This window comes from Saccoglossus kowalevskii, chromosome 18, assembly GCF_978046115.1.
Source record: "Saccoglossus kowalevskii chromosome 18, keSacKowa6.1, whole genome shotgun sequence".
In the NCBI taxonomy this organism is placed as follows: Eukaryota; Metazoa; Hemichordata; class Enteropneusta; family Harrimaniidae; genus Saccoglossus; species Saccoglossus kowalevskii.
This window is the reverse complement of record NC_140658.1, coordinates 16968839-16990555: the sequence shown is the minus strand read 5'-3', so window position 1 is coordinate 16990555 and position 21717 is coordinate 16968839. Positions and strand designations below refer to the sequence as shown.

General features: G+C 34.9%; 1 protein-coding gene and 2 long non-coding RNA genes across 3 annotated transcripts; all 3 read left to right on the top strand.

Annotated features, from left to right (window-relative positions):
• Window positions 1-4826: 4826 nt before the first annotated feature.
• LOC146731631 (uncharacterized) lies at window positions 4827-5712 on the top strand. Its single transcript, XR_014926970.1, has 2 exons — window positions 4827-5049; window positions 5539-5712. It is a non-coding gene; the product is annotated as an uncharacterized LOC146731631 (long non-coding RNA).
• A 14475-nt stretch (window positions 5713-20187) lies between these two features.
• Window positions 20188-21000, top strand: LOC146731630 (uncharacterized). The gene is made up of 2 exons (XR_014927079.1): window positions 20188-20275; window positions 20734-21000. It is a non-coding gene; the product is annotated as an uncharacterized LOC146731630 (long non-coding RNA).
• Window positions 21001-21209: 209 nt separating this feature from the next.
• Window positions 21210-21677, top strand: LOC146731629 (uncharacterized). Its single transcript, XM_085492968.1, has one exon. The coding sequence runs from the start codon at window positions 21210-21212 to the stop codon at window positions 21675-21677; it is 468 nt and encodes a 155-aa protein (XP_085349094.1).
• Window positions 21678-21717: the final 40 nt, after the last annotated feature.

Here is a 21717-nt window from a genome sequence, read left to right as displayed (position 1 = left end):
AAAAACTATAAATTAACACTTACTCATCTCCTCCTTGGTTCTTTATTTGTTTTTTCCAAGCTGTATAAAAACACTCTCGTCTTTCTCTGTCATTTTCTGGTAACAGTACCTAAAATAGAATATGTAACAGTTTAATTGAGATTTGTCAAGCAAATTTGAATAGGAAAATGTGTTGTATTATAATGTTTGGTGACCTGGACAGTTTTTACTCAATATATTACCGACTCAACAGTGGGCAATGAGATTCAAACCTACCTCCCGCTCGAAATCAAAACGTGCTAATCATTGTAGTAATAACTTATGTATTTTATATTTAAAATTATAAGGGTGAAACATTTGTTAAGAAAACGCAAGCCAATCACCAAGAATAAAAAATGCACGCGATCTGTAGTTGGAACAAACGTTGACACATTCAAGAAAAAATAAAAATATATAAATATATAAATAAGACAGCGTGAAAAAAAATTAATTGCAATGGTCATATCCTGTGATTTCAAATGTTTGCCTCAAATATTATGCCACATAAAACTGTTGTTAAAATGCAAGTTGGTATGAAGTATTAGTGCTATATGACTACATCCACCCACACTCGCTTACAGGAAGTCAGTAGAAGACAAGAGATTTTTTCGTTAGTGTGGGGGAAACGTTGGTCAGCGTGAGGGGAAAACAGAAGTGTTAATCCGAAAATTCATTGTCTGTTCTTGTTTGTGATTGGTTCAGGCAACGTTTCGAGGATCGCGTCGTAGCTCCTTCGTTGGTAGTGGGAGCGTGTAAATGGCGAGAGCCGGGTTACCACGAAAGTTGGGTTACAGCTATCGCCATTTATACACTACCATATTTTATATAATAAAAAAATAAAACAAGAGACTGTATGCCAGTCTAATGCCCACTTCACACTAGCCTGTATTGGTTAATTGCTGAACAGCCTGAGCCCTTTGTCAATTTGAGTAGAGCTCTTTGAAAACAATGAAGGATCAGACAAAAGCATGGAACAACGGACATCATATGGTATAACCAGGCAAATATGAATTACTAGTAATTTGGGTGAAGAGGTCAATTAATCAGATCGGACATCAATTTTCGACTTTCGCATACTTACGTTTTTTCTGACACATAAAATAAAATTGCGTATATAGCGATTTACAGGCTGCAATCAAAATCGATCCACTGAATACAAGTTATAATAATTACAATGAAATGGTATGAACTAAGTGTGAAAAATTGAACAGTGACTTTTCTATGCGTGTTTGAAATGACACAGCTAGACACGCTACATCGACTGAAAGTTAAACACAACTTACACAAATACTGCAGGGTCAATCCGGACACGCTGATTTTCAGAACTTCTAAAAGGGTTGATATCATTCTCTTGTGGTGACTTGGTGTCGGTTTTTAAAATAGCACGCTTTTTTCTGTCTGTTTCGATGTAGCCATTACTTCCTTGCGCAAACTAAAGATCGCATAATGTTGGTGATCCGAGATGCTTGAAGACTGTGGCGAGATCTAGCTATCAAAATTTCCGAATAAACTTTGACTTGGTGAAGATGAGATGGGGATTGAGATCAGCCTGAACGCTGAACGTCAGACAATCGACAACTACGATGGAAATGGGACATCTTGTTTCTGGATTAATGCAACAATTACGTAACTGATTTCAAAAGGGCTCATCACTTCAGTCACGTTAGCGTATATCATTTTGTTAGTAGGGGTGTGCGATTGCGAAATTCGACATTTCACAGTTTCATCATGTTCGATTATTATTTTATTTCCACCAGTAATATAGATATTTGTTATTTTACTATTCTGTACGTACTAAAAACGTAGTATTTGATTTGTTAGTGACGATGGTTCCAACTCAGCCCATAATGATAACGTCCAACCTGTGTATTGCGCCCTCATTATTTTGGACAGTGTTCTACGGACGCCTGATCGCGCAAAGAGTTGTGGGACACTCTACCACAATGATGAAATGCTAGTAGATGAAATGAATATATATATACCCGAACGAGAGACTGCACCATTGGAGTATCTCTCACGTATACCATAGACTATGGAAAACGGAAAATTTCTAGTAAAATGTATTTAGGAATTCAAATGATAGTAAGAGACAAACATTTATTTAAATTTATAAATGAAACCTGATAACAAAATACAAGTTTACAGACAGATTCGGAAAAGGATCGTCGTGACCCAAGTATAAATAGGCTTCTAAACAATATGAATTATTTCTTTGCAATTCTCGCTGCAGTAAACAGTAGATGTATGTGGCTATGAATATCACTGCAGTTATTCAATGTTGTATTTATGACAATAATTAAAGTTAAAATTAAGATTTTGTTGAATAAAAGTACAAAAAAAAACATGAACTGGTAAACCGTTGCGCTGCTAAGCATGAATAATTAACTGATATCAATCGATGTCACGTGATGTGAATGCACTAAAACATGAATCGTCAGTCTAGTTTTCACAAACATTTACACAGTTCCTAATATGTTGCCAAGTACCACATAGCAGGTTCAACCATAGACTGTCTATGGTTCAACAAAGACAATGAGAATTGTGTTCGCAAATCTGAAACGTCACTACAAAGAGTACTAGCCAGAAATATCCTTAGTTGTTTCAAATGAAAACGCAATGTTTAGCGTTGTTCACTGTATGTTTTCCGAGTGTATGTGGTGATATCACAGTCACTCTACTAGTAGAGTGACTGTGGTGGTATAGATCGTATTCTGAAAATAACGCAGCGTACGATGGTAAATGGAATAGAAATGAAACTCCGTAATCAAACGATCCCTAGAAATGGCGATGACAGCAAATTCGACCAATTTTGTTACATGTGTCTCAGTGAGAATTCATTTCACTTTCTTGGTATGGACTTTGTGGCTATTCTTACCAAAATGCCGATCGGTCAACATTCACGTGTATGAGACCACAAGCCGGCCCCGAGAAACACGCACACGACCCGAATGGAAAGTATTTTAACACTCGCCAAAATATTCACACCTGTATTGTTCTCATTCATTCAGGCTTGCGAATGATATTGCAATTAATCAACGTATACTCTATTGTGCAATTTCCTGTCTTGTGTTCGAATTCACCAGTGTATAGTGAGACAAATGATGACCTCACGTTAATACCAAAGCGATGGTACACTTCAGTCAGGCACAGTCCCTCTATCTATAGAGGGACTGTGAGTCAGGAAATGTTTTTTTTTTTTTAGAAATTAGTAACAACCATTTCTAAATTGTATCTGTACATAGCCATTTCTCAATTACATGTACTCGGCAAAACAGGAGACGTTTTTAGATCGATTCAAGACGCCATGCGAGTCGACAGTTCCGGTAATTATTTATTATAAGTACTGGCGGCCGCGATCCCAAATAAAACCGGACAATTCCACGCGCACAGTATTCTCCACGTATGCGTAAATATACAGACTTCGTAAAACAACGTTAATTGTACTACGAGAATGCATGTAAAATACGTACGTATACGCTGCGTGCCACCCAAGGCGGGCATGTGTGAAAGAAACCATAAAAATACGTAGCGCATATGTACGTATATTCCACGATTTGTATACGTAATCATATCTGCGTATACTAAACGTATACCGTGAATATACACAAAATGTATATCTGCGTATACAATCGTATATCAACGATTTTGCCCAGTGATGGTTCACAAAATAAGTCAAGTAAACAACTAAAAAATGATACTGCCCTTGCTGCAAGTTGCCTTTTGTTACTGGGGGCTTCAACAACAGATATTAGAACTGTCACAGGTGAGCCATTTGTTTATCTGATAATAAATTATTTTTTCTAACATTGTTTCACTGCATGCTTTACTACTAATAATTTGCTTTTGTTGGTTATGTAGTGTAAACTTTTATTGTATCGCTATAAATTAATAAGGCCTAAGGGAAGTACATGTACAATTGGGTTGCTGTACTTTATATTATTTTCATAGAGAGGTTAGCATAAGCCTTTTTATTTAACATTTTTCGATTTTATAACTCATTAGTGTTCTTTTTGTAACTCTCATATTTTTAATACTGTACAGAATGTAGCAATGATGATTCTCATTGTGATTCAACATGCCCACCTTTTCCGTGTTCCAGTGAAAGCAACAGTAATGAAAAGGAGACAGCTGATAAGGAGACCCAAGTTAATTTCAATAGTGACGATGTAAACTTACTAATTCGTCTGAAATCTGAAAATACACTACTTAGAAATGAGTTAACACTTCTGAAAAGTACAGGTACAAGTACTGATAGTTTTTCACAAATTCCAGTGAATTCACCCTATTTCAGTGTGACTGATGTTCAAGATGATGCAGCAAAATGCAAGTTTTACACTGACTTGACTTGGCTCCAGTTTCTTAGCTTCTGGGAATTCTTGGGGTCTGCACGAGAGAAACTGCTCTTCTGGAAGCATGATGTGGTCAATGAGGAAACATCTCCGAAAAAGCGCTGTGATCCTGATCGCAAGTTAAGTCCAATGAATGCACTTTTTATGACACTTGTAAGACTGGGAGCTGGTATGTTAAATCAGGACATAGCGTACAGGTTTGGGGTTTCCAAAGGTCGCGTTACAACTATAGTCTCTACTTGGATACAGTTTATGTATTTACAGTGTTCCAGACTAAGATCAGATATGTTTCCTTGAAGAGATGTTATAAAATGCAATATTCCACCCAATCTGATTAAAATCTGATGTAGTGTACGGGCTTTAATTATTTTGGCTATAAAGTTATTTTAATTTTAATTTTTATTACTTTTGTTATTAATGCCTTTTTATTTTATTTTATTTTATTATTTTACTTTGATTTTGATTTTGTGATTTTTTTAATTCCGCCCTACCTACATCTGAGCCGATGCCTATGTAACGAGATTTCAACGAGACCCACTATCGACGATTTTAGTCAACGAATCACATACCTCCTTCTATAGCGCACATGATGACGTCACCGGGCGGAGTCGGGTGGCAAACACACTCAAATAAAATGGCGGATTATACCGACGTTAGCGACCGAGAATAACACGGCTTTTCGGTAAGTTTATCATTGTCAAATGCAACAAAAGTCATTTTTATGTTAATATTGTGGCTCGAATGATTCGACTTTAAATCGTTATTTTGCATAGTTATTCTGGGAGTGACGATTTTGTTTCCGCCGTTTCGACCGAACACCAGTGTCTTTTTCCAGTCGCCTGCCCTGGAGACGGGTGATGTTTTGTTGAAGATCGGGCCAACATCGTCTACGGTATTGAAACCGTAGCCGTAAATATTCATCAAATTGTATCATCATTTTGTACATTATACAATAACTCTTTATTAAAGTAATTGAGCTGATTTGGAATAAAATATTTTTTATTGGAACACATCGCAATTGATCAGGAAATATTTTTTTGCTCCAATTTTCTGCGTCGATGCCGTGGGCCGGTGACCGTCATACAATTTAAAATCAGTTTGCATTGTTTACTATAGCTGTTTACAGTGTTCTAATCATTACGATTTACTTATTTTTTTGCTTCCATTCTAGATAATTATGCTCAGTGATGTAAAATTGAAGCGATGACTGAATGAACGAACCTTGGCTGGTGAAGATGTATCTGGAAGTGTACACATTTGTTGGAAGTGAAAAAAATATTAAATGTAATGACAAAAATTGTAAAATGCTGTGGAATTTCTTTTGCAAATAAAAATATACTAGCAATTTTCTATTAATGGTTTATTCAAGTGGGCAAAATATAATGTACAGAAAGATTGCCCGTAGTATCGCTACACTGAAAAGTAAGCAACCGACAGCCTGTATAAAAGGGGGGCTGTGATTGGTTGTTACTTATGCGAGATTTGAACGGGACTTACATAGGCGTCGGATCAGATGTAGGTAGGGCAGAATTAAAAAAAAAATCACAAAATCAAAATCAAAGTAAAATAATAAAATAAAAGGGCATTAATAACAAAAGTAATAAAAAATAAAATTATAGCCACAATAATTAAAGCCCGTACACTACATCAGATTTTAATCAGATTGTATTCCACCATGCTTCAAAAAATTCAAAGATATACGTGTTATCATCGATTGCTCAGAATTTTTCGTTGAACAGTCTACTCATTTTAAACAGCAGGGTAATATGTACTCCAGTTATAAGAACCATGTAACTTATAAAGTTCTTATAGGCATTGCTCCATCTGGGGCAATTACCTATATCTCACCTGCCTATGAAGGGTCAATCTCTGATAATGAGATTGTTAAGGACTCTGGTTTCCTTGACATGCTTGAAGAAGGTGATCTTGTCCTTGCTGATAGAGGATTCACTATCAGAGATATGCTGTGTGACAAGAAAGCAGACCTGAATATTCCTTCTTTTTTAGGGGGCAGGGATAAGTTGTCAGCAGCAGAAGAAATAAAAACAAAAGAAATTGCCAGAGTACGCATACATGTTAAACGTGCTATTGAGCGAATCAAGAAATTTAGGTTATTAAGGAAGATACTGCCCTTGTCTCTTCAGCCAGTGTTTTCCCAAATGGTGTTTGTAGCAGGCTGTCTAGTAAACTTTCAAGACCCCATTGTTCATTGAGTATTTTTTTAATGTAAATGTACCGTGTAAAATCATCAACTTTCACTGGGATTCTAATTTTGGTATATTTGAGGGAGCACTGGGTATGTTTGTTATTTTACATATTCATGCAACTTTACTCAAATAGTAGCGGAAATAAATCCCAGCAAAAAATTAATGTTACACCTGTAATGTACTTTTCGGTGTTTTGAATCAGCTGGATTTTATTTTCATATTCATTTATATGCATCATTTACTATTGAGGGGAGGATATAGGGAGGGATGCATTGTGTAATATTGAGGGGGATATATCCTTTAATATTAAGAGTTCAGGGGTAGAATAGACAAATACCGGGTAAATGTAAATAATTCAATATTTTATTTCATAACAAAATTGTAAAAGTGACTTATAAAACATGATATGGCAAAACAATTTGCTTTTCATTGTGCAACTAGAAATCATACAGTATTTTCAAATGCACTGCGAAAGTGAAAAAAAATTATTGTACTTGCTTTATTCATCCAATTTGATGTACATATACAATGTGTTTGAATTCCAAATTAAGCAATAAAATACTCTGATTAATTTATTGTATTTGCTTTCCACATTTGGTTGTCCACTGAAGTACAATATAGTTCACACTGTGTGCAGAATATATGAAAGTGACTGAGGTAATCAAAATAAAGTGCCGTATTTCCTCTATTAGAAGCACAGGTAGAACAAAAGTTGCATTATCTGATAGTTATACTACCCCTACGAGTAAATTAACGGGAAATAGCGGATCCTTTTGGAGCCTCGGTCTAGAAAAAGTCTGAGGTGGCAGCGCTGAGGACTTTTACCTGACCGAGGCTCAAAAAGGAGCCACTATTTCCCGTTAATCTACGAGGAGGGATAGTATAACGAAGTTATACTGCGAATTTGACGGCTTTTTTGACGGAATTTTGCACGGCTTATTTTAAATCCTGTGGTCATGGCGAATGTTTACAGCGCTATTGTGTAAATCGCAATTATAAACCAGGTGTAGTCAACCGCAATTATCAGCCGTGCTCATTGGCTATAACATGTGTTGAAAAGCTCTAGCCAATCGGCATTTACTCAGCAGAGTTTGTTTTGTTTAACAATAGAATCCACCAACAGTGGACTTTATTGTATTACCATAACCAACACTGATTGGACCACGTAGAATTGCATATAAAACATTCGATCACGTGAATTTGGTGCTTATTTGTGAGAACAGTGTAGCACGTTGTTGGGTGAACTCCGGAGATCCGCCAGAATCGTGTCCGCTCAAGAATTTGCTGCTCCGGAAATTGACTGGGATTTGGAAAACTGGTTGTCCCAAATTGATGTGGACGACGCCGAGGACTTTAAACTGATCGATATTCAGAAAGAATTCCGTTTTTTGCCTCCAGTTGACAGCAAACAAGTCACCGAATACCAGCAGTCACGCAGACAACCAGACAACTCACAGCGCTACAAAATGGGGCGTCAAAACATGGAATGAGTGGAAAGAGAAAAGCAGATGACTGATATCGCTGGGATAAAAGGTTATCATACTGGGCATTCAGGAAAGGTACGTATTAGAATTTGCACTTTAGTAATGCAATGTTCGATTTCCCCACTGACGGGAAATAGTCATAACTTTATGTCGAAAATAATCACTACTCGTTAACTCCATTTTTTCATGCAAACTGTTGGGTGGAATACCATTTAAATATTATATTCACTGGCACGATATGTCGGATTCATTTCACGCGATAAAGATTTAATGCAAACGGCTTTGGCGTGTTTTAAAAAAGCTGAACGATTGAACGTACTATAACAATATATTGATATTTTACATTGCTATGAGGTGGACTGTTACAAGCTATTGTACTTTCATATTAATACATTGTATTTTATTTTAATTAAACAGGTTACACAGGCAACCACGCTGTTCCGGCAAAATTTCGACGAGCAGCTAATAGCAGAAAGAACGGGTCACTCCAGTCTAGCAATTAGAAGCTACAAGCGGAAGAACAGACGAAAGCGGTGTCAGACGCATTGCAGCCACCCAAACCGAAAACTGCGAAAGAAGCGAAAACGCATGACATATCCACCACCCCAACAGACGAGGACAAATCTAATACCACTGTCATAACCGATTCTTCCCAAGTGTCCGTGAATTTTGTAAAAGGAAATATGAAACTTGAAATACGTTTTTAAAATGTATCGTATAATCGTCATTGCGTATTTAAATAATTAAATGAAAATTCCACCTTGTTCTTTGTTTTCATTCAGTGGCCACCTGTTATGTTAATCAGCTTTTCATTCCTGTTGTGCTCATGAATATTTAAATTAACCCATTCATTATTAACAGTCCCGGCTTGTTGATCTATTGATAAAACAGTACTGTTAACAAGAATGCATAATTAATTAGGTTAAAACTGTCCACTAACGAAAGTAAGAAACAGTTAGAACAATGGGGACGAGACAAAAAGTAGTATAACTGTATAAAGAAATGTTAAAATATTTTAACCATAGAAAACCATTGTTATTTATAAAGTGCGCTTCTAATAGAGGAAATATTGTACTACTCATTCAATGCTCAGCATTAGCAGCCTTCTGGGGAGTCTCATTTCAAACAGTTCTGGAATCAATTTGGTTTGGTGAAATTTTGTGAGACGTTTCACAATGTTTGCAAAGAACACTGGGTCAAACTGTAATTTCTCGCATGTCATACCATTGGGTGACCATACAACGAAGTAGCAATTGGGTACTTCCAAGACTCCCATTTGCATCTGGCATTTTGGCTTTAGCTTTAGGTCAGAATTCAAGCAAAAATTTTTTACCTGCTTCTGACGCAGATCTTTTTCAAAGCTAACAGGATTTCCGGTCTTCAAACAGTATGGACATTTAATTTCCAGGACTGCTATATTTTGGCCCTTGTCGGTGATCACACCATTAGGCGATGCAGAAAGGCTAGGGTATTTGCCATTTGTCCACATCCCTGATTCCTTAACAGCTAAATTTCCGTGGGTTCCCTGAAATTCTTTACGTGCCTTGTCTTCGTTTTTTTGACCCCAGTCAGTAGCAGCAGTGAATATTGGTTTGCCCCACAATTTACTGAACACTATATTTTCAGCAGGCGTCTCAGATTTACAAGTGAAAACTTGCTTACACACTGAAGCTGTTATGCGAATACGACGCTCGTAGTGTCAGACACTATCTCCCTGTCCTGTTGTAACCTCGGTGATGCCAGGTACTGTGAGATTCTTTATGAGAATGTCAGTTTTGGCTTTAATGCACTCCATGTGGTCTTCTGATGGTGTGTAGTGAATAGGGATAATTGTTTCCCACATTGATGGACGTGGACTACCAGACTTCTGTAAACTAATAATGAATTCGTTTTTTTGCTGAATTGACATGGTATTGTCTCTTAGTGAAGGAGGACGTGGATCGAAATTCATCACATCCGAGGTTTTCTTTCTGTTACTGTAATCCACGTCAGTAATTTTGGTGGGATTTTTCATGTAGTTTTGTCAAATTTTGAGATGTAAATTAAGACAGCTGCAACGTGGCTGCATCTACCTAATGCCGATGATTTGCACTCGCATGTTGATTCTTTCACGAAACCAGAGTTATTCGATAGACTAATAGTGATGAAATAGGATGTGCTCCTCATACTTGCTTTAACTTTTGCCTTGAAATAAAAAATTGCACCCTGTAGCTTCCCCTGGATCTCAAGAACATTGCCACTGTTGTAAAATTGTTTTCCTCTTCTAAGGGGTTTGTCAGTATGACATTCTGATACACTGCCATCTTCATCACCAGAATCCTGATAAAATTGGCTGGCTGGGTGATTTTCTATTATGTGGTGATAAATATGACCCTCGGTTATTACTGGTAGTTCATCGCCAATATCTATCAGGTGCTTCCAACCAGTAACTGGCAAGATATTAACAATCTGAGCTGTACCACATGAACGAACTTGCTTCTCCTTGATTTGCACCCAGTGCCCCTTATCTAGCTGGGTCAATATCCACTGATCCTCCACTGTTAATGCAACTTTTGCAACTGAAATATAAAAAAAAAATATTAAAAATTATAACACAAGAAACATCTATAATAATATTTATTTGATTTACTCAAGCAAATTTTGGGAATTCTGGATAACACAAAATATAGAATGGAATATTTTTACAATTGATCACTGGTCATTTCATGGCTATTAACAAGTTTTTTCAATATTTTACCTGCATGCGGCCCGAAAATAAAAACAAATAAGTAAATTGTATATTTCAAAATTTTACATGCATGTAACCCAAAAATAAAAACAAATAGGTAAATTGTATATATTAAATATTTTTCACATTCAAAACACGGGCTCTGGGTTACTGTTTACCCCCGGTACGTTCGGCGATGTGAGTGACCGACTCCTTACTGACACGCATCGTCGACTGACAATTGAATGGAAATTAGTCATGTAGACATTGGATTACCGCAAATGCTGTCTGAAAATGTTTTTCTATAATAGATCTTCAAGCAGAAAGAGGACGTCTTGATAGAAAAATAGTCAAAAATACAGCGATTGCAGTCTGAGACAGACCCCGGAAGTGGAACGGCGGGCTGCCGGCACAGCGTATGCTTACCGTTCCATTAGATCGCTCTTATTTCCACTCGTTTTAAGGCCCCTGCATTTTAACCATCTGGACAATTGAGCGTTTGAATGCTTGTCAATTAGAGAATGGACCAGTTTCGCCCCGGGCACATCGTCTTCAGTGAGAGTGATCGGCTCCATTATGCAAGTGCAGTGAACCGCAAAGTTTGTCCGCTCGGGTTGCGATGATGTCATTATGAATATTCATGAGCTAATTAATGACATAACTCTGATCAATGCTATTTGCATATGATCTCATGAATATGTAGTACGCTGATGGTGGTCTGAATTAATAGTTGTATTTCGTTGTGAATTAAGATTTGTACTAGGGTTTTAAATAGTCAAAAAATTATTGTTGACTTCATGATGTGTATTTTGACTTTAATTGTTTTCTGTAGTGTATTTCTATTGTATGATTTTGCATTAAATAATGTAATTTATTATTTAGGTATTGACGAAGTATATGAATGCTTTCTGAACTGCAACTGGCTAACCGGAATTGTGGGTATACCCAACAAAGTAGTAAGTTTCATTGTTACATATGTAAGATCTAATTTTGAGTGAAGTTTGATTATAAATGAAAACTGTACTTATTATGTAATTATTGTTTATTGCGCAAATTCATTGTCAGGATATATGAGCAATAGTGTGTCTGTATTTTTTATGAATCAGTCATGTACATGTATGTTTATTATTCTATATTTATTTGTCATTTTAGAATTGAATGAGACATTTGGACAATAAATTCATTTCAACCTCAACCGTGGTATAAACGCATTATTGCTGTCCTGAATTGTGCAGTCGTCCCAACCTGTTTCTACACTTAAGGTAGATATCAATAATAATAACTTTATTGCCTCCTGTAAAAAGATTTTCATAAGAAAAGTACAGCATAAAAGAGTTTTAGAATAATAACAGGATATATGTAAAGAATATTATAAAAACAAAACGTAACTACCCCCGGTAGTATTTAATTATTAATTAAATCTTTGTGTTGTGTAAATATAATTGGCAAGTTATATCTGGATCTTTGCTTGAGAGTATACATATGAACTGTATATATTGTTATTTTTGAATGAAAGTTGTGTCATAATTTTTTGGATGAAGTTTTCCCTGTGTGTGTTATATTTTGGGCAATTCAATAGAAAATGTTCTTCATCTTCAATTGAATTTATTTCACAGTTATTGCATATTCTTTTGTTCTTCGGAATTGAATATCTGCCTTCCTCTATTGCTATGTTATGGTTACTAATTCTAAATTTTCCTCTTATGAGTGTTAAGTTCATTCAAATATGACTCAAAGATGTATTTTGTTTTAAAGGGGAACTAAATAGAGCCTATTTTGGTGTTTGTATTTATCAAGTTATGTATATTGATTATAAATTTGAAAAAAAAAATAACAAAAAATGATTATCTTCAGAGTTAGGATGATTTAAATATGAGAAACCATAAACCTGGGAAGGACTTCCGTTTGCGCCATCTTGCCATAAAAAAACGCCCTCGTGAGGTATAAACAGGAAAGGTAACAAAGCATGATGACGAAATAGTATCTGATTAAATAAAAGCAACTTAGGGAGCCATAGCTTGCTGGACTGGTGAATTGACTTCTCGTCTAGGTTGTTTTGACTTTTACGTTAATGTTATTTACAAGCATATCAACATACAAATATTATGGATGTGCGATTGATCGAGACAGGCATTTTGTTTTGTTTTTTGTCTAACTGTCTAATAAATGCTGTTTCCAGTACTGCACTGTGCGGCGTGCAAATTATTCAAAGTATGGATGCTGGAGTATGCAATCTTGACTTCGTAGGGTGGTGGTGGAAACATTTTCGTCCATGTATTCACGGGGCTGCACTGGCAAATCATGGGACAAGTGTCACAGGAACACCAAGCAGATTGTTCACAGACTTCCGTGTAATTTGAAATAAAACTTTCATCCGAACAAGGGGCATTGTCGACGATACACTCTCATCACTCACACTGGACTGATCTGAATCGTCACAGTATACCGTACTTCCCTGATCATAAGCCCGGAGGCATAAACACGTAAAGGAAAAGTAAGGGATGAGCTTGTACTCGAGGACCAACTCAGAAAAAATGATTTTGTTTTGGGGTTAAACACTGTAACCATCTTGCAAACAATGAAAAATTATTCGAAAAAAATATTCGTTCACCACGCCGGGCTCGAGAAAATAATACTTATTTTTGAAAAAAAATGGGTCATTGATTTGAACGATACTTACAATGAAGAAACAAACAAGTTCATAAAAGACACACACATTTTATTACAATACGATTTACATACAATCTGAATTTACGGTGAAATAATGGGTAGGGTCTGTGAGGAAACAGTGGACGAAGGCATTTATCTTTATCTTCGTTTTGATATGTTTTCGATCGTACGCAAACTCTCGACGCAAAGCAATTTTCCACCATGAGGTTTTTCAGCACGATTTGACCTGGAACAACTTCCTTTGACATAACAGGTCATGTCTTTCATTAACCAATCAAAATGATGTGTCGTAATGATGAAATTTTCCGATTATTGACGATGATTTTTTAGCGCAATGCGGAAGTGAATTACCGCAATGTTAAAATGCGAACTGTAGCACTGATTGCAACGAAAAAAACGATGATTTTTTTCCCTAAAAACTGGCGATTCGCAATTTCCGAAATATAAACGACGGTTAATAGTAACCGTGGGTAAACTGAGTGTGGAGGAAGAATTTAAACACCTTTCTCGGTCGCCAACATGTCTCATCGTTCAAACCCTAGGCCTTTCATGATAGTCTCAAAGTAAACCATGTCCAATAACCAGGTACACATCTTGACGATCACATTTTTGGCTTTTCGAAGGCTACTACTCAAAGAAATATGGATTACTCCAGAATTGCAACATCGATGTTCATCCTAAGTAAATGACAGAATAGAAACGACGCGAAGCACGTTGTGTACGTTCGCCATGCACTCTGAACTTGTAATTAATGCGAGTTTTCTCATAAAACTAAAAGCATAAACCAAACTAACATGCCAATCACGATTGTTATAAAATGAAACGCACCTTTTACACGCATATTTTAAAGAATATCGTCGACGCCCAGTAAAAACACTCTGGGCTTATAATCGTGAATGCTCTCAACTCGATAAATACCAAGTAAAAACATAGGGATGGGCTTCATACTCGGGTTGGGCTTACGATCGGGGAAGTACGGTACTTTAACGCAATTGGGCTTTCACTCTCAGAATACTGTGGTTCAAACGCATAAGGCTCTAACCCAAGTTTTAAAAAGCACATTGTGCATATAAAAATTGAGTTTATACTAATAGTACACAATGCTTGGCAGCATGAACGGCTATGTACAATGGCGTATACGAATGCGATCAGATACTAAAACGTCATAGCTTTGAAAAGTACCTGGATGTTAAATATGGCAAGCACTTCAAATGCCTATCCAAGCTACAGTTATAATTAAAACAAAATTAAACCACTGCAATATTATTTCGAATACAGTTTAGAATATACACAACTATAAATTAAGGCCGCATTTAGGTTCGCTTTAAATTAGCACATGTTCTCAGTTTGCTACTAGTATTTTCTTTGGAAATTATTTCTTTCCAGAAACTGGCATATTTATTTTCAAGGGAAGTTTTTAAAATTTGATTAATTTGATTTTTTGTTTCATAGTGAGTGTTTTTTCTTTTATGAAGTTTAGTGAATTGTCTTTCAATATTTTATGTATTGCATTTAGCCATTTGTATTGTGCTGTGTTTGTTCTAGGTATGCTCGTTTTGTTAGATTATCATCTGGGAGTTCCTTAAAGATCTTTATATGGAACCAGCAATTAATAGCTTGAACTTTTGCACCAAGCAGTAGTGGATAATGAATGACCCACCTCTGCTCATGATGCTAAGTTACAGGATTTTTTATTTACTTGTTAGATTTGTTTGCAAAATTTAATATCGATTTTTTCAATTGATGTTTTGTCCCATTTAGCATTGTCCTGAATGTCCTGCAAGTCTAGGGCCCATGATTCTGAATCATAAAGCAAAATTAGTTTTATGTAAATGTTAAATAGTTTAATTTTTAGTTTTTAGTTTTATGTCTAGATTTCCTAAAAATACTTTGTTCATGATGTAAATTGATTTTCCAGCTTTAACTGCTAAATCTGATATGGCATCGGCAAATTCCCATTTGATTTTATTGTGATTCCTAGATATGTATAACTATGTGTATTTAATGATGTCTGTGGACCAGCCTGGGTAGTGGAAATGAGGACTTAATCATCTGCATATAAAATAGAGTTAACAGTGTTATTATTCAGGAGTGGTTATTCAGTAATGGCATTATCCAAACTATTCTTTAAATCTTTAATACAAATGTTAAAAAGAGTTGGGATAATTATACATCTCTGTTTTACTCCTCTATTAATAGTGAATTCTTTGGTTATATAATTATTTATATTAATACAAGCTTTTGTTTTTGATTACATGTTTTTTATTATTTTGTAAATCTTGCCATTAATGTTATTTTTGTAATAGCTTATAGAATAGCCCTACTCTCTATACCCTGTCAAATGCTTTGGCAAAATCTACAAAACAAACATGAAGTTTTTGTTCATTTTTAATGTGTTTCTGAATTTTTAATACAAAAATTCGATCAGTTGTTCTGTGGGTTTTTTTCTGAAACCAGCCTGGTTGTTTTTTACTCCCGTGTGTGAAGCACACAATGGGAGTCTTTGCAGTTACCCTGTCTGTATGTATGTATGTGTGTGTGTGTGTGTCTGTTCCACTGATATCTCAAGAACCATAGGTTGGTTTTTAATGAAATTTGGTATATAGATGCTCTGGGCTAATGTGCATATTTGATTATGTTTTGGTTGAAATCCATGCATATTAATTACCTGATTGCATGATAATTAGCTAATTTTTAGCTGTTCCTTGACTGTTCCACTGATATCTAAAGAGCCATTCATTAGATTTTGATGAAACTTGGTACATAGATGCTCTGGACTAATGCACAGATGTGATTAGTTTTGGGTAAAAATCCATGCATATAATTAATTATATCGTCATAGTGATGATTAGTACCTGAGATATCAGTGGAAAAGCCGAAAATTGACCAATTATTATGCAAATTAGGGTTTCCAGGTTTCAACAATCAGAACTGATTTTGAAATGTCTATATTTTGATGGCTAATGCAGGTTTGTGAAAAATTTTAACAGATTCCTTATTTCTTAGGAAGGGTCTTTTAGTAAATGAAGAACTGTAGTTATCCCTTTTGGATTTTAAAATCACCTGCTGTGCCTAACATAATTGTAAAACACACACGTCATTTTAAGACACACATCATTTTTAATTCACACATCATTTTTAAAACACGTTTTTTAAAACACCCACGCCATTTAATATACACACATGATTTTTTAAAGCACAAACCATTAAAACGCACAGTCGCGCCGTTTTTTAGCTCTGCTGTCGACTTTGTCGAGCGGAGCTTATCATATGAGTGATTGTCCGTCGTCGTCGTCCGTGTCAATGTTTTACTTTTTCGACTTCTTGAAAACTACAAGCCTGAATGCTTTGATACTTGGTGTATATGTACCTTGGGTAGACCTCTCTTAGGTTTGTTCATTTCATGTTGATATCTTCAATTCTCTAATTTTGGTGAATATTTTTGTCATTTTTGGTAGAAAGTGATATTTTCGACTTCTTGTTAAAAACCGCAAGTGCAATTGCTTTGATATTACATATATAGGTACTACATGTGGACCTCTCTCAGATTTGTTCATTTTGTAATGATATCTTTAATTCTCTAATTTTGGTGAATATTTTTGTCATTTTTGGTAAAAAGTGATATTTTCGACTTCTTGTTAAAAACGGCAAGTGCAATTGCTTTGATATTACATATATAGGTACTACATGTGGACTTCTCAGATTTATTCATTTTGTAATGATATCTTTAATTCTCTAATTTTGGTGAATATTTTTGTCATTTTTGGTAAAAAGTGATATTTTCGACTTCTTGTTAAAAACCGCAAGTGCAATTGCTTTGATATTACATATATAGGTACTACATGTGGACCTCTCTCAGAATTGTTCATTTTGTAATGATATCTTTAATTCTCTAATTTTGGTGAATATTTTTATCATTTTTGGTAAAAAGTGATATTTTCGACTTCTTGTTAAAAACCGCAAGTCCAATTGCTTTGATACTACATATATAGGTACTACATGTGGACCTCTCTCAGATTTGTTCATTTTGTAATGATATCTTTAATTCTCTAATTTTGGTGAATATTTTTGTCATTTTTGGTAAAAAGTGATATTTTCAACTTCTTGTTAAAAACCGCAAGTGCAATTGCTTTGATAATACATATATAGGTACTACATGTGGACCTCTCTCAGAATTGTTCATTTTGTAATGATATCTTTAATTCTCTAATTTTGGTGAATATTTTTGTAATTTTTGGTTTTCGACTTCTTGTTAAAAACCGCAAGTCCAATTGCTTTGATATTACATATATAGGTACTACATGTGGACCTTTCTCAGATTTGTTCATTTCGTGATGATATCTTGGATTCTATAATTTTGGTGAATATTTTGGTCATTTTTGGTAGAAAGTGATATTTTCGACTTCTTGTTAAAAACTGTAAGTCCGATTGCTTTGATACTATACATATTGTTCATTTTCTGATGATGTCTTCAGTTCTTTAATTGAAATGTGCATTTCTAACAGCGGAGCTATCTCAGCCGATAGGCTGCTTGTCTATTGATATAAGTGTATCATAGGAATGAATATTTGTATTACAATACTCATCTGACTGGTAGCAGTCAGGATTCTCAGCTTGAAAAACATGCTTTTTTTATGGCAGCAATTTCTATCAAAAAGAGTTTTTTAGCTCTGCTGTCGACTTTGTCGAGCGAAGCTTATCATATGAGTGATTGTCCGTCGTCGTCGTCGTCGTCCGTGTCAATGTTTTACTTTTTTGACTTCTTCTTGAAAACTACAAGCCTGAATGCTTTGATACTTGGTGTATATGTACCTTGGGTAGACCTCTCTTAGGTTTGTTCATTTCATGTTGATATCTTCAATTCTCTAATTTTGGTGAATATTTTTGTCATTTTTGGTAAAAAGTGATATTTTCGACTTTTTGTTAAAAACCGCAAGTGCAATTGCTTTGATATTACATATATAGGTACTACATGTGGACCTCTCTCAGATTTGTTCATTTTGTAATGATATCTTTAATTCTCTAATTTTGGTGAATATTTTTGTCATTTTTGGTAAAAAGTGATATTTTCGACTTCTTGTTAAAAACGGCAAGTGCAATTGCTTTGATATTACATATATAGGTACTACATGTGGACTTCTCAGATTTATTCATTTTGTAATGATATCTTTAATTCTCTAATTTTGGTGAATATTTTTGTCATTTTTGGTAAAAAGTGATATTTTCGACTTCTTGTTAAAAACCGCAAGTGCAATTGCTTTGATATTACATATATAGGTACTACATGTGGACCTCTCTCAGAATTGTTCATTTTGTAATGATATCTTTAATTCTCTAATTTTGGTGAATATTTTTATCATTTTTGGTAAAAAGTGATATTTTCGACTTCTTGTTAAAAACCGCAAGTCCAATTGCTTTGATACTACAAATATAGGTACTACATGTGGACATCTCTCAGATTTGTTCATTTTGTGATGATATCTTCAATTCTCTAATTTTGGTGAATATTTTTGTAATTTTTGGTAAAAAGTGATATTTTCGACTTCTTGTTAAAAACCACAAGTCCGATTGCTTTGATATTACATATATAGGTACTACATGTGGACCTCTCTCAGATTTGTTCATTTTGTGATGATGTCTTCAATTCTCTAATTTTCGTGAATATTTTTGTAATTTTTTGGTAAAAAGTGATATTTTCGACTTCTTGTTAAAAACCAATAGTTCAATTGCTTTGATATTACATATTTAGATACTACATGTAGACCTTTCTCAGATTTGTTCATTTCGTGATGATATCTTGGATTCTATAATTTTGGTGAATATTTTTGTCATATTTGGTAAAAAGTGATATTTTCGACTTCTTGTTAAAAACCAAAAGTTCAATTGCTTTGATATTACATATATAGATACTACATGTAGACCTTTCTCAGATTTGTTCATTTCGTGATGATATCTTCAATTCTCTAATTTTGGTGAATATTTTGGTAATTTTTGGTAGAAAGTGATATTTTCGACTTCTTGTTAAAAACTGTAAGTCCGATTGCTTTGATACTATACATATTGTTCATTTTCTGATGATGTCTTCAGTTCTTTAAATGAAATGTGCATTTCTAACAGCGGAGCTATCTCAGCCGATAGGCTGCTTGTTTAAAATGCACACATCATTTTAAAACACACACGCCACGGCCTCCAATACGTACGTAATTATGAATTATTAGTACGTTTTCTTCTAGTATACACAAAATAATAAATTTATATTCCGCGCCTCGTACACCAGTGTTATTCACAGGCGCTCGGAACGTTTCTTGGATAATAAAAAATTACCTAAAGTAGGATCGGCATCGTTAGTCAATCGCCTACCACTCATGTTAGTCACATTAACATGGATACAAGGAGGTTTTGTTTTAATATTGTCGCCTCTTGTCTCATTAATGAATAACCAAGTCACAGTCCCTCTATCCTCTATAGAGGGACTGTGACCAAGTGAATGTTTTATTTTATAAATGGTAATTTACTTGCACAACAGTACTGTCACTGGAAATTGTTTAATTTGACTGGTTCATCTCATTTCGAAATCTATACTTCCTGTTATTATTTCAATATCTTGGTGATTAGTTTCTAAGTGATTGATTAATTGGTAATTCTTCCAGATAGACAGTTTGACTTTGTTGGGATTTAGTGCAAAATTGGCCAGAGATATCCAGATTGATAGAAAGTTGCCAACCTATATATATGGTACCCCAGGGGAACAAAGCACACCTTCATAGACATGCTACATCAACATCATGGTGATAAGATTGTATTATTGGTAGTTGATGAAGTTCATACTATTCAAAAGTGGTAAGTATATTGATTGTATGCTTGCTTGTAATATTTGTATGCATGTTATTTCCATAATTGACACTAGAGGCATTTTGAGTCGATCTGTAATTCTAAACCACTCACTGCATCATGGGAAAGAACTTCCATTGTATATATAATCTGGAAACTGACTAAATTCTTATGTAAATTTTATGAAATTTTTCAACAATATTGGGATTTGTATCACTATATTAATATACAATTTGTTCATCCTATGTCAGATTTTTTTGAGAAACAAGTGAAAAAAACAAACATTATTACCATATACATGTACCACATTTTGGACTCATGTAATCTCGATTTTTATTTTATTTTGAGTATCCTGATGGCCCAGTACCGATAATGATAAAACTATGACAAACATGACATAATCTTGAATTCAACATGAATTTCATTAACATCTAAATTTAGCATAACTTTTTTGATCAATTTAACAGGGGTGAAAAATCTGATGCAAGTAACAAAAGCAGACGAAAGGCACAAGAAGAGGCATCCCGAACTGGGGAACTGAGATCGTTTTTTCCTGGTGTCGGAGTTTTGGCATTAACAGCAACAGCATCAAAATGTCTGCAAAATCAGATTAAGGAAAGTTTAATTATGCAAACTGCAAAGTTGTAAATGTTTGCCCAAACAGAGATAACATCAGACTATCTGTTTTGAAGATTCAACGAGATATCCTATCAACATGTTATTGAATGGTCGACAAGCTACGAGAAGATCTACATGAATCCCCTAGGACAATAGTATACAGTTCATCTATTGATGCAACAGGAACACTTTATCATTTTTTTAAGGAGGAATACCCTCAATCACAGCAAGACGGATAATACAGTCCAGGAATCGCACTTAAAGAAGTTAACTAAATTATCTACTTCTAATTTTGAGATTATTTTTTTGTACAACAGCTCTTGGTATGGGCATTGACATGAAATCAACATACCATGTACTTCACTATGGGCCATCATTTGATCTCGAGAGCTATATACAAGAATCTGGCAGAGTTGGAAGAGATGGTAAACTATCTCATGCCGTGTTATTTTATCACGGTGGAATGTTACGCGACATTTGTCCAAAACTAAAAAGTTATGTCAAAAATGATACTCTCTGTAGGAGAGTTAAATTATTTGAAGATTTTACATCCAGTAAAGACTTAAGTATTTTAAAAAACAAGGAATCACATCACAACTGCTGTGATATATGTAAACGGATCTGTTCTTGTAGTAATTGCGACTCTCATGCTAACTGTGTAGAAAAATATATGGTCCATTACTGTGACGAGTCATCAGATGACACGTGCAGTTTAGAACCGGATGCTGTATTGGCAGATTCATCACAGTCTTCATGTTCTAATGAAAGTTTGGAAGCAGACCAAACTGAATAAATCAATGTACATGTACATATCACTTTGTTGATCATGTATT

Coding starts and splice junctions, on each gene's coding strand:
- LOC146731629 (XM_085492968.1), top strand. CDS start 21,210: ATGGGCATTGACATGAAATCAACATACCATGTACTTCACTATGGGCCA.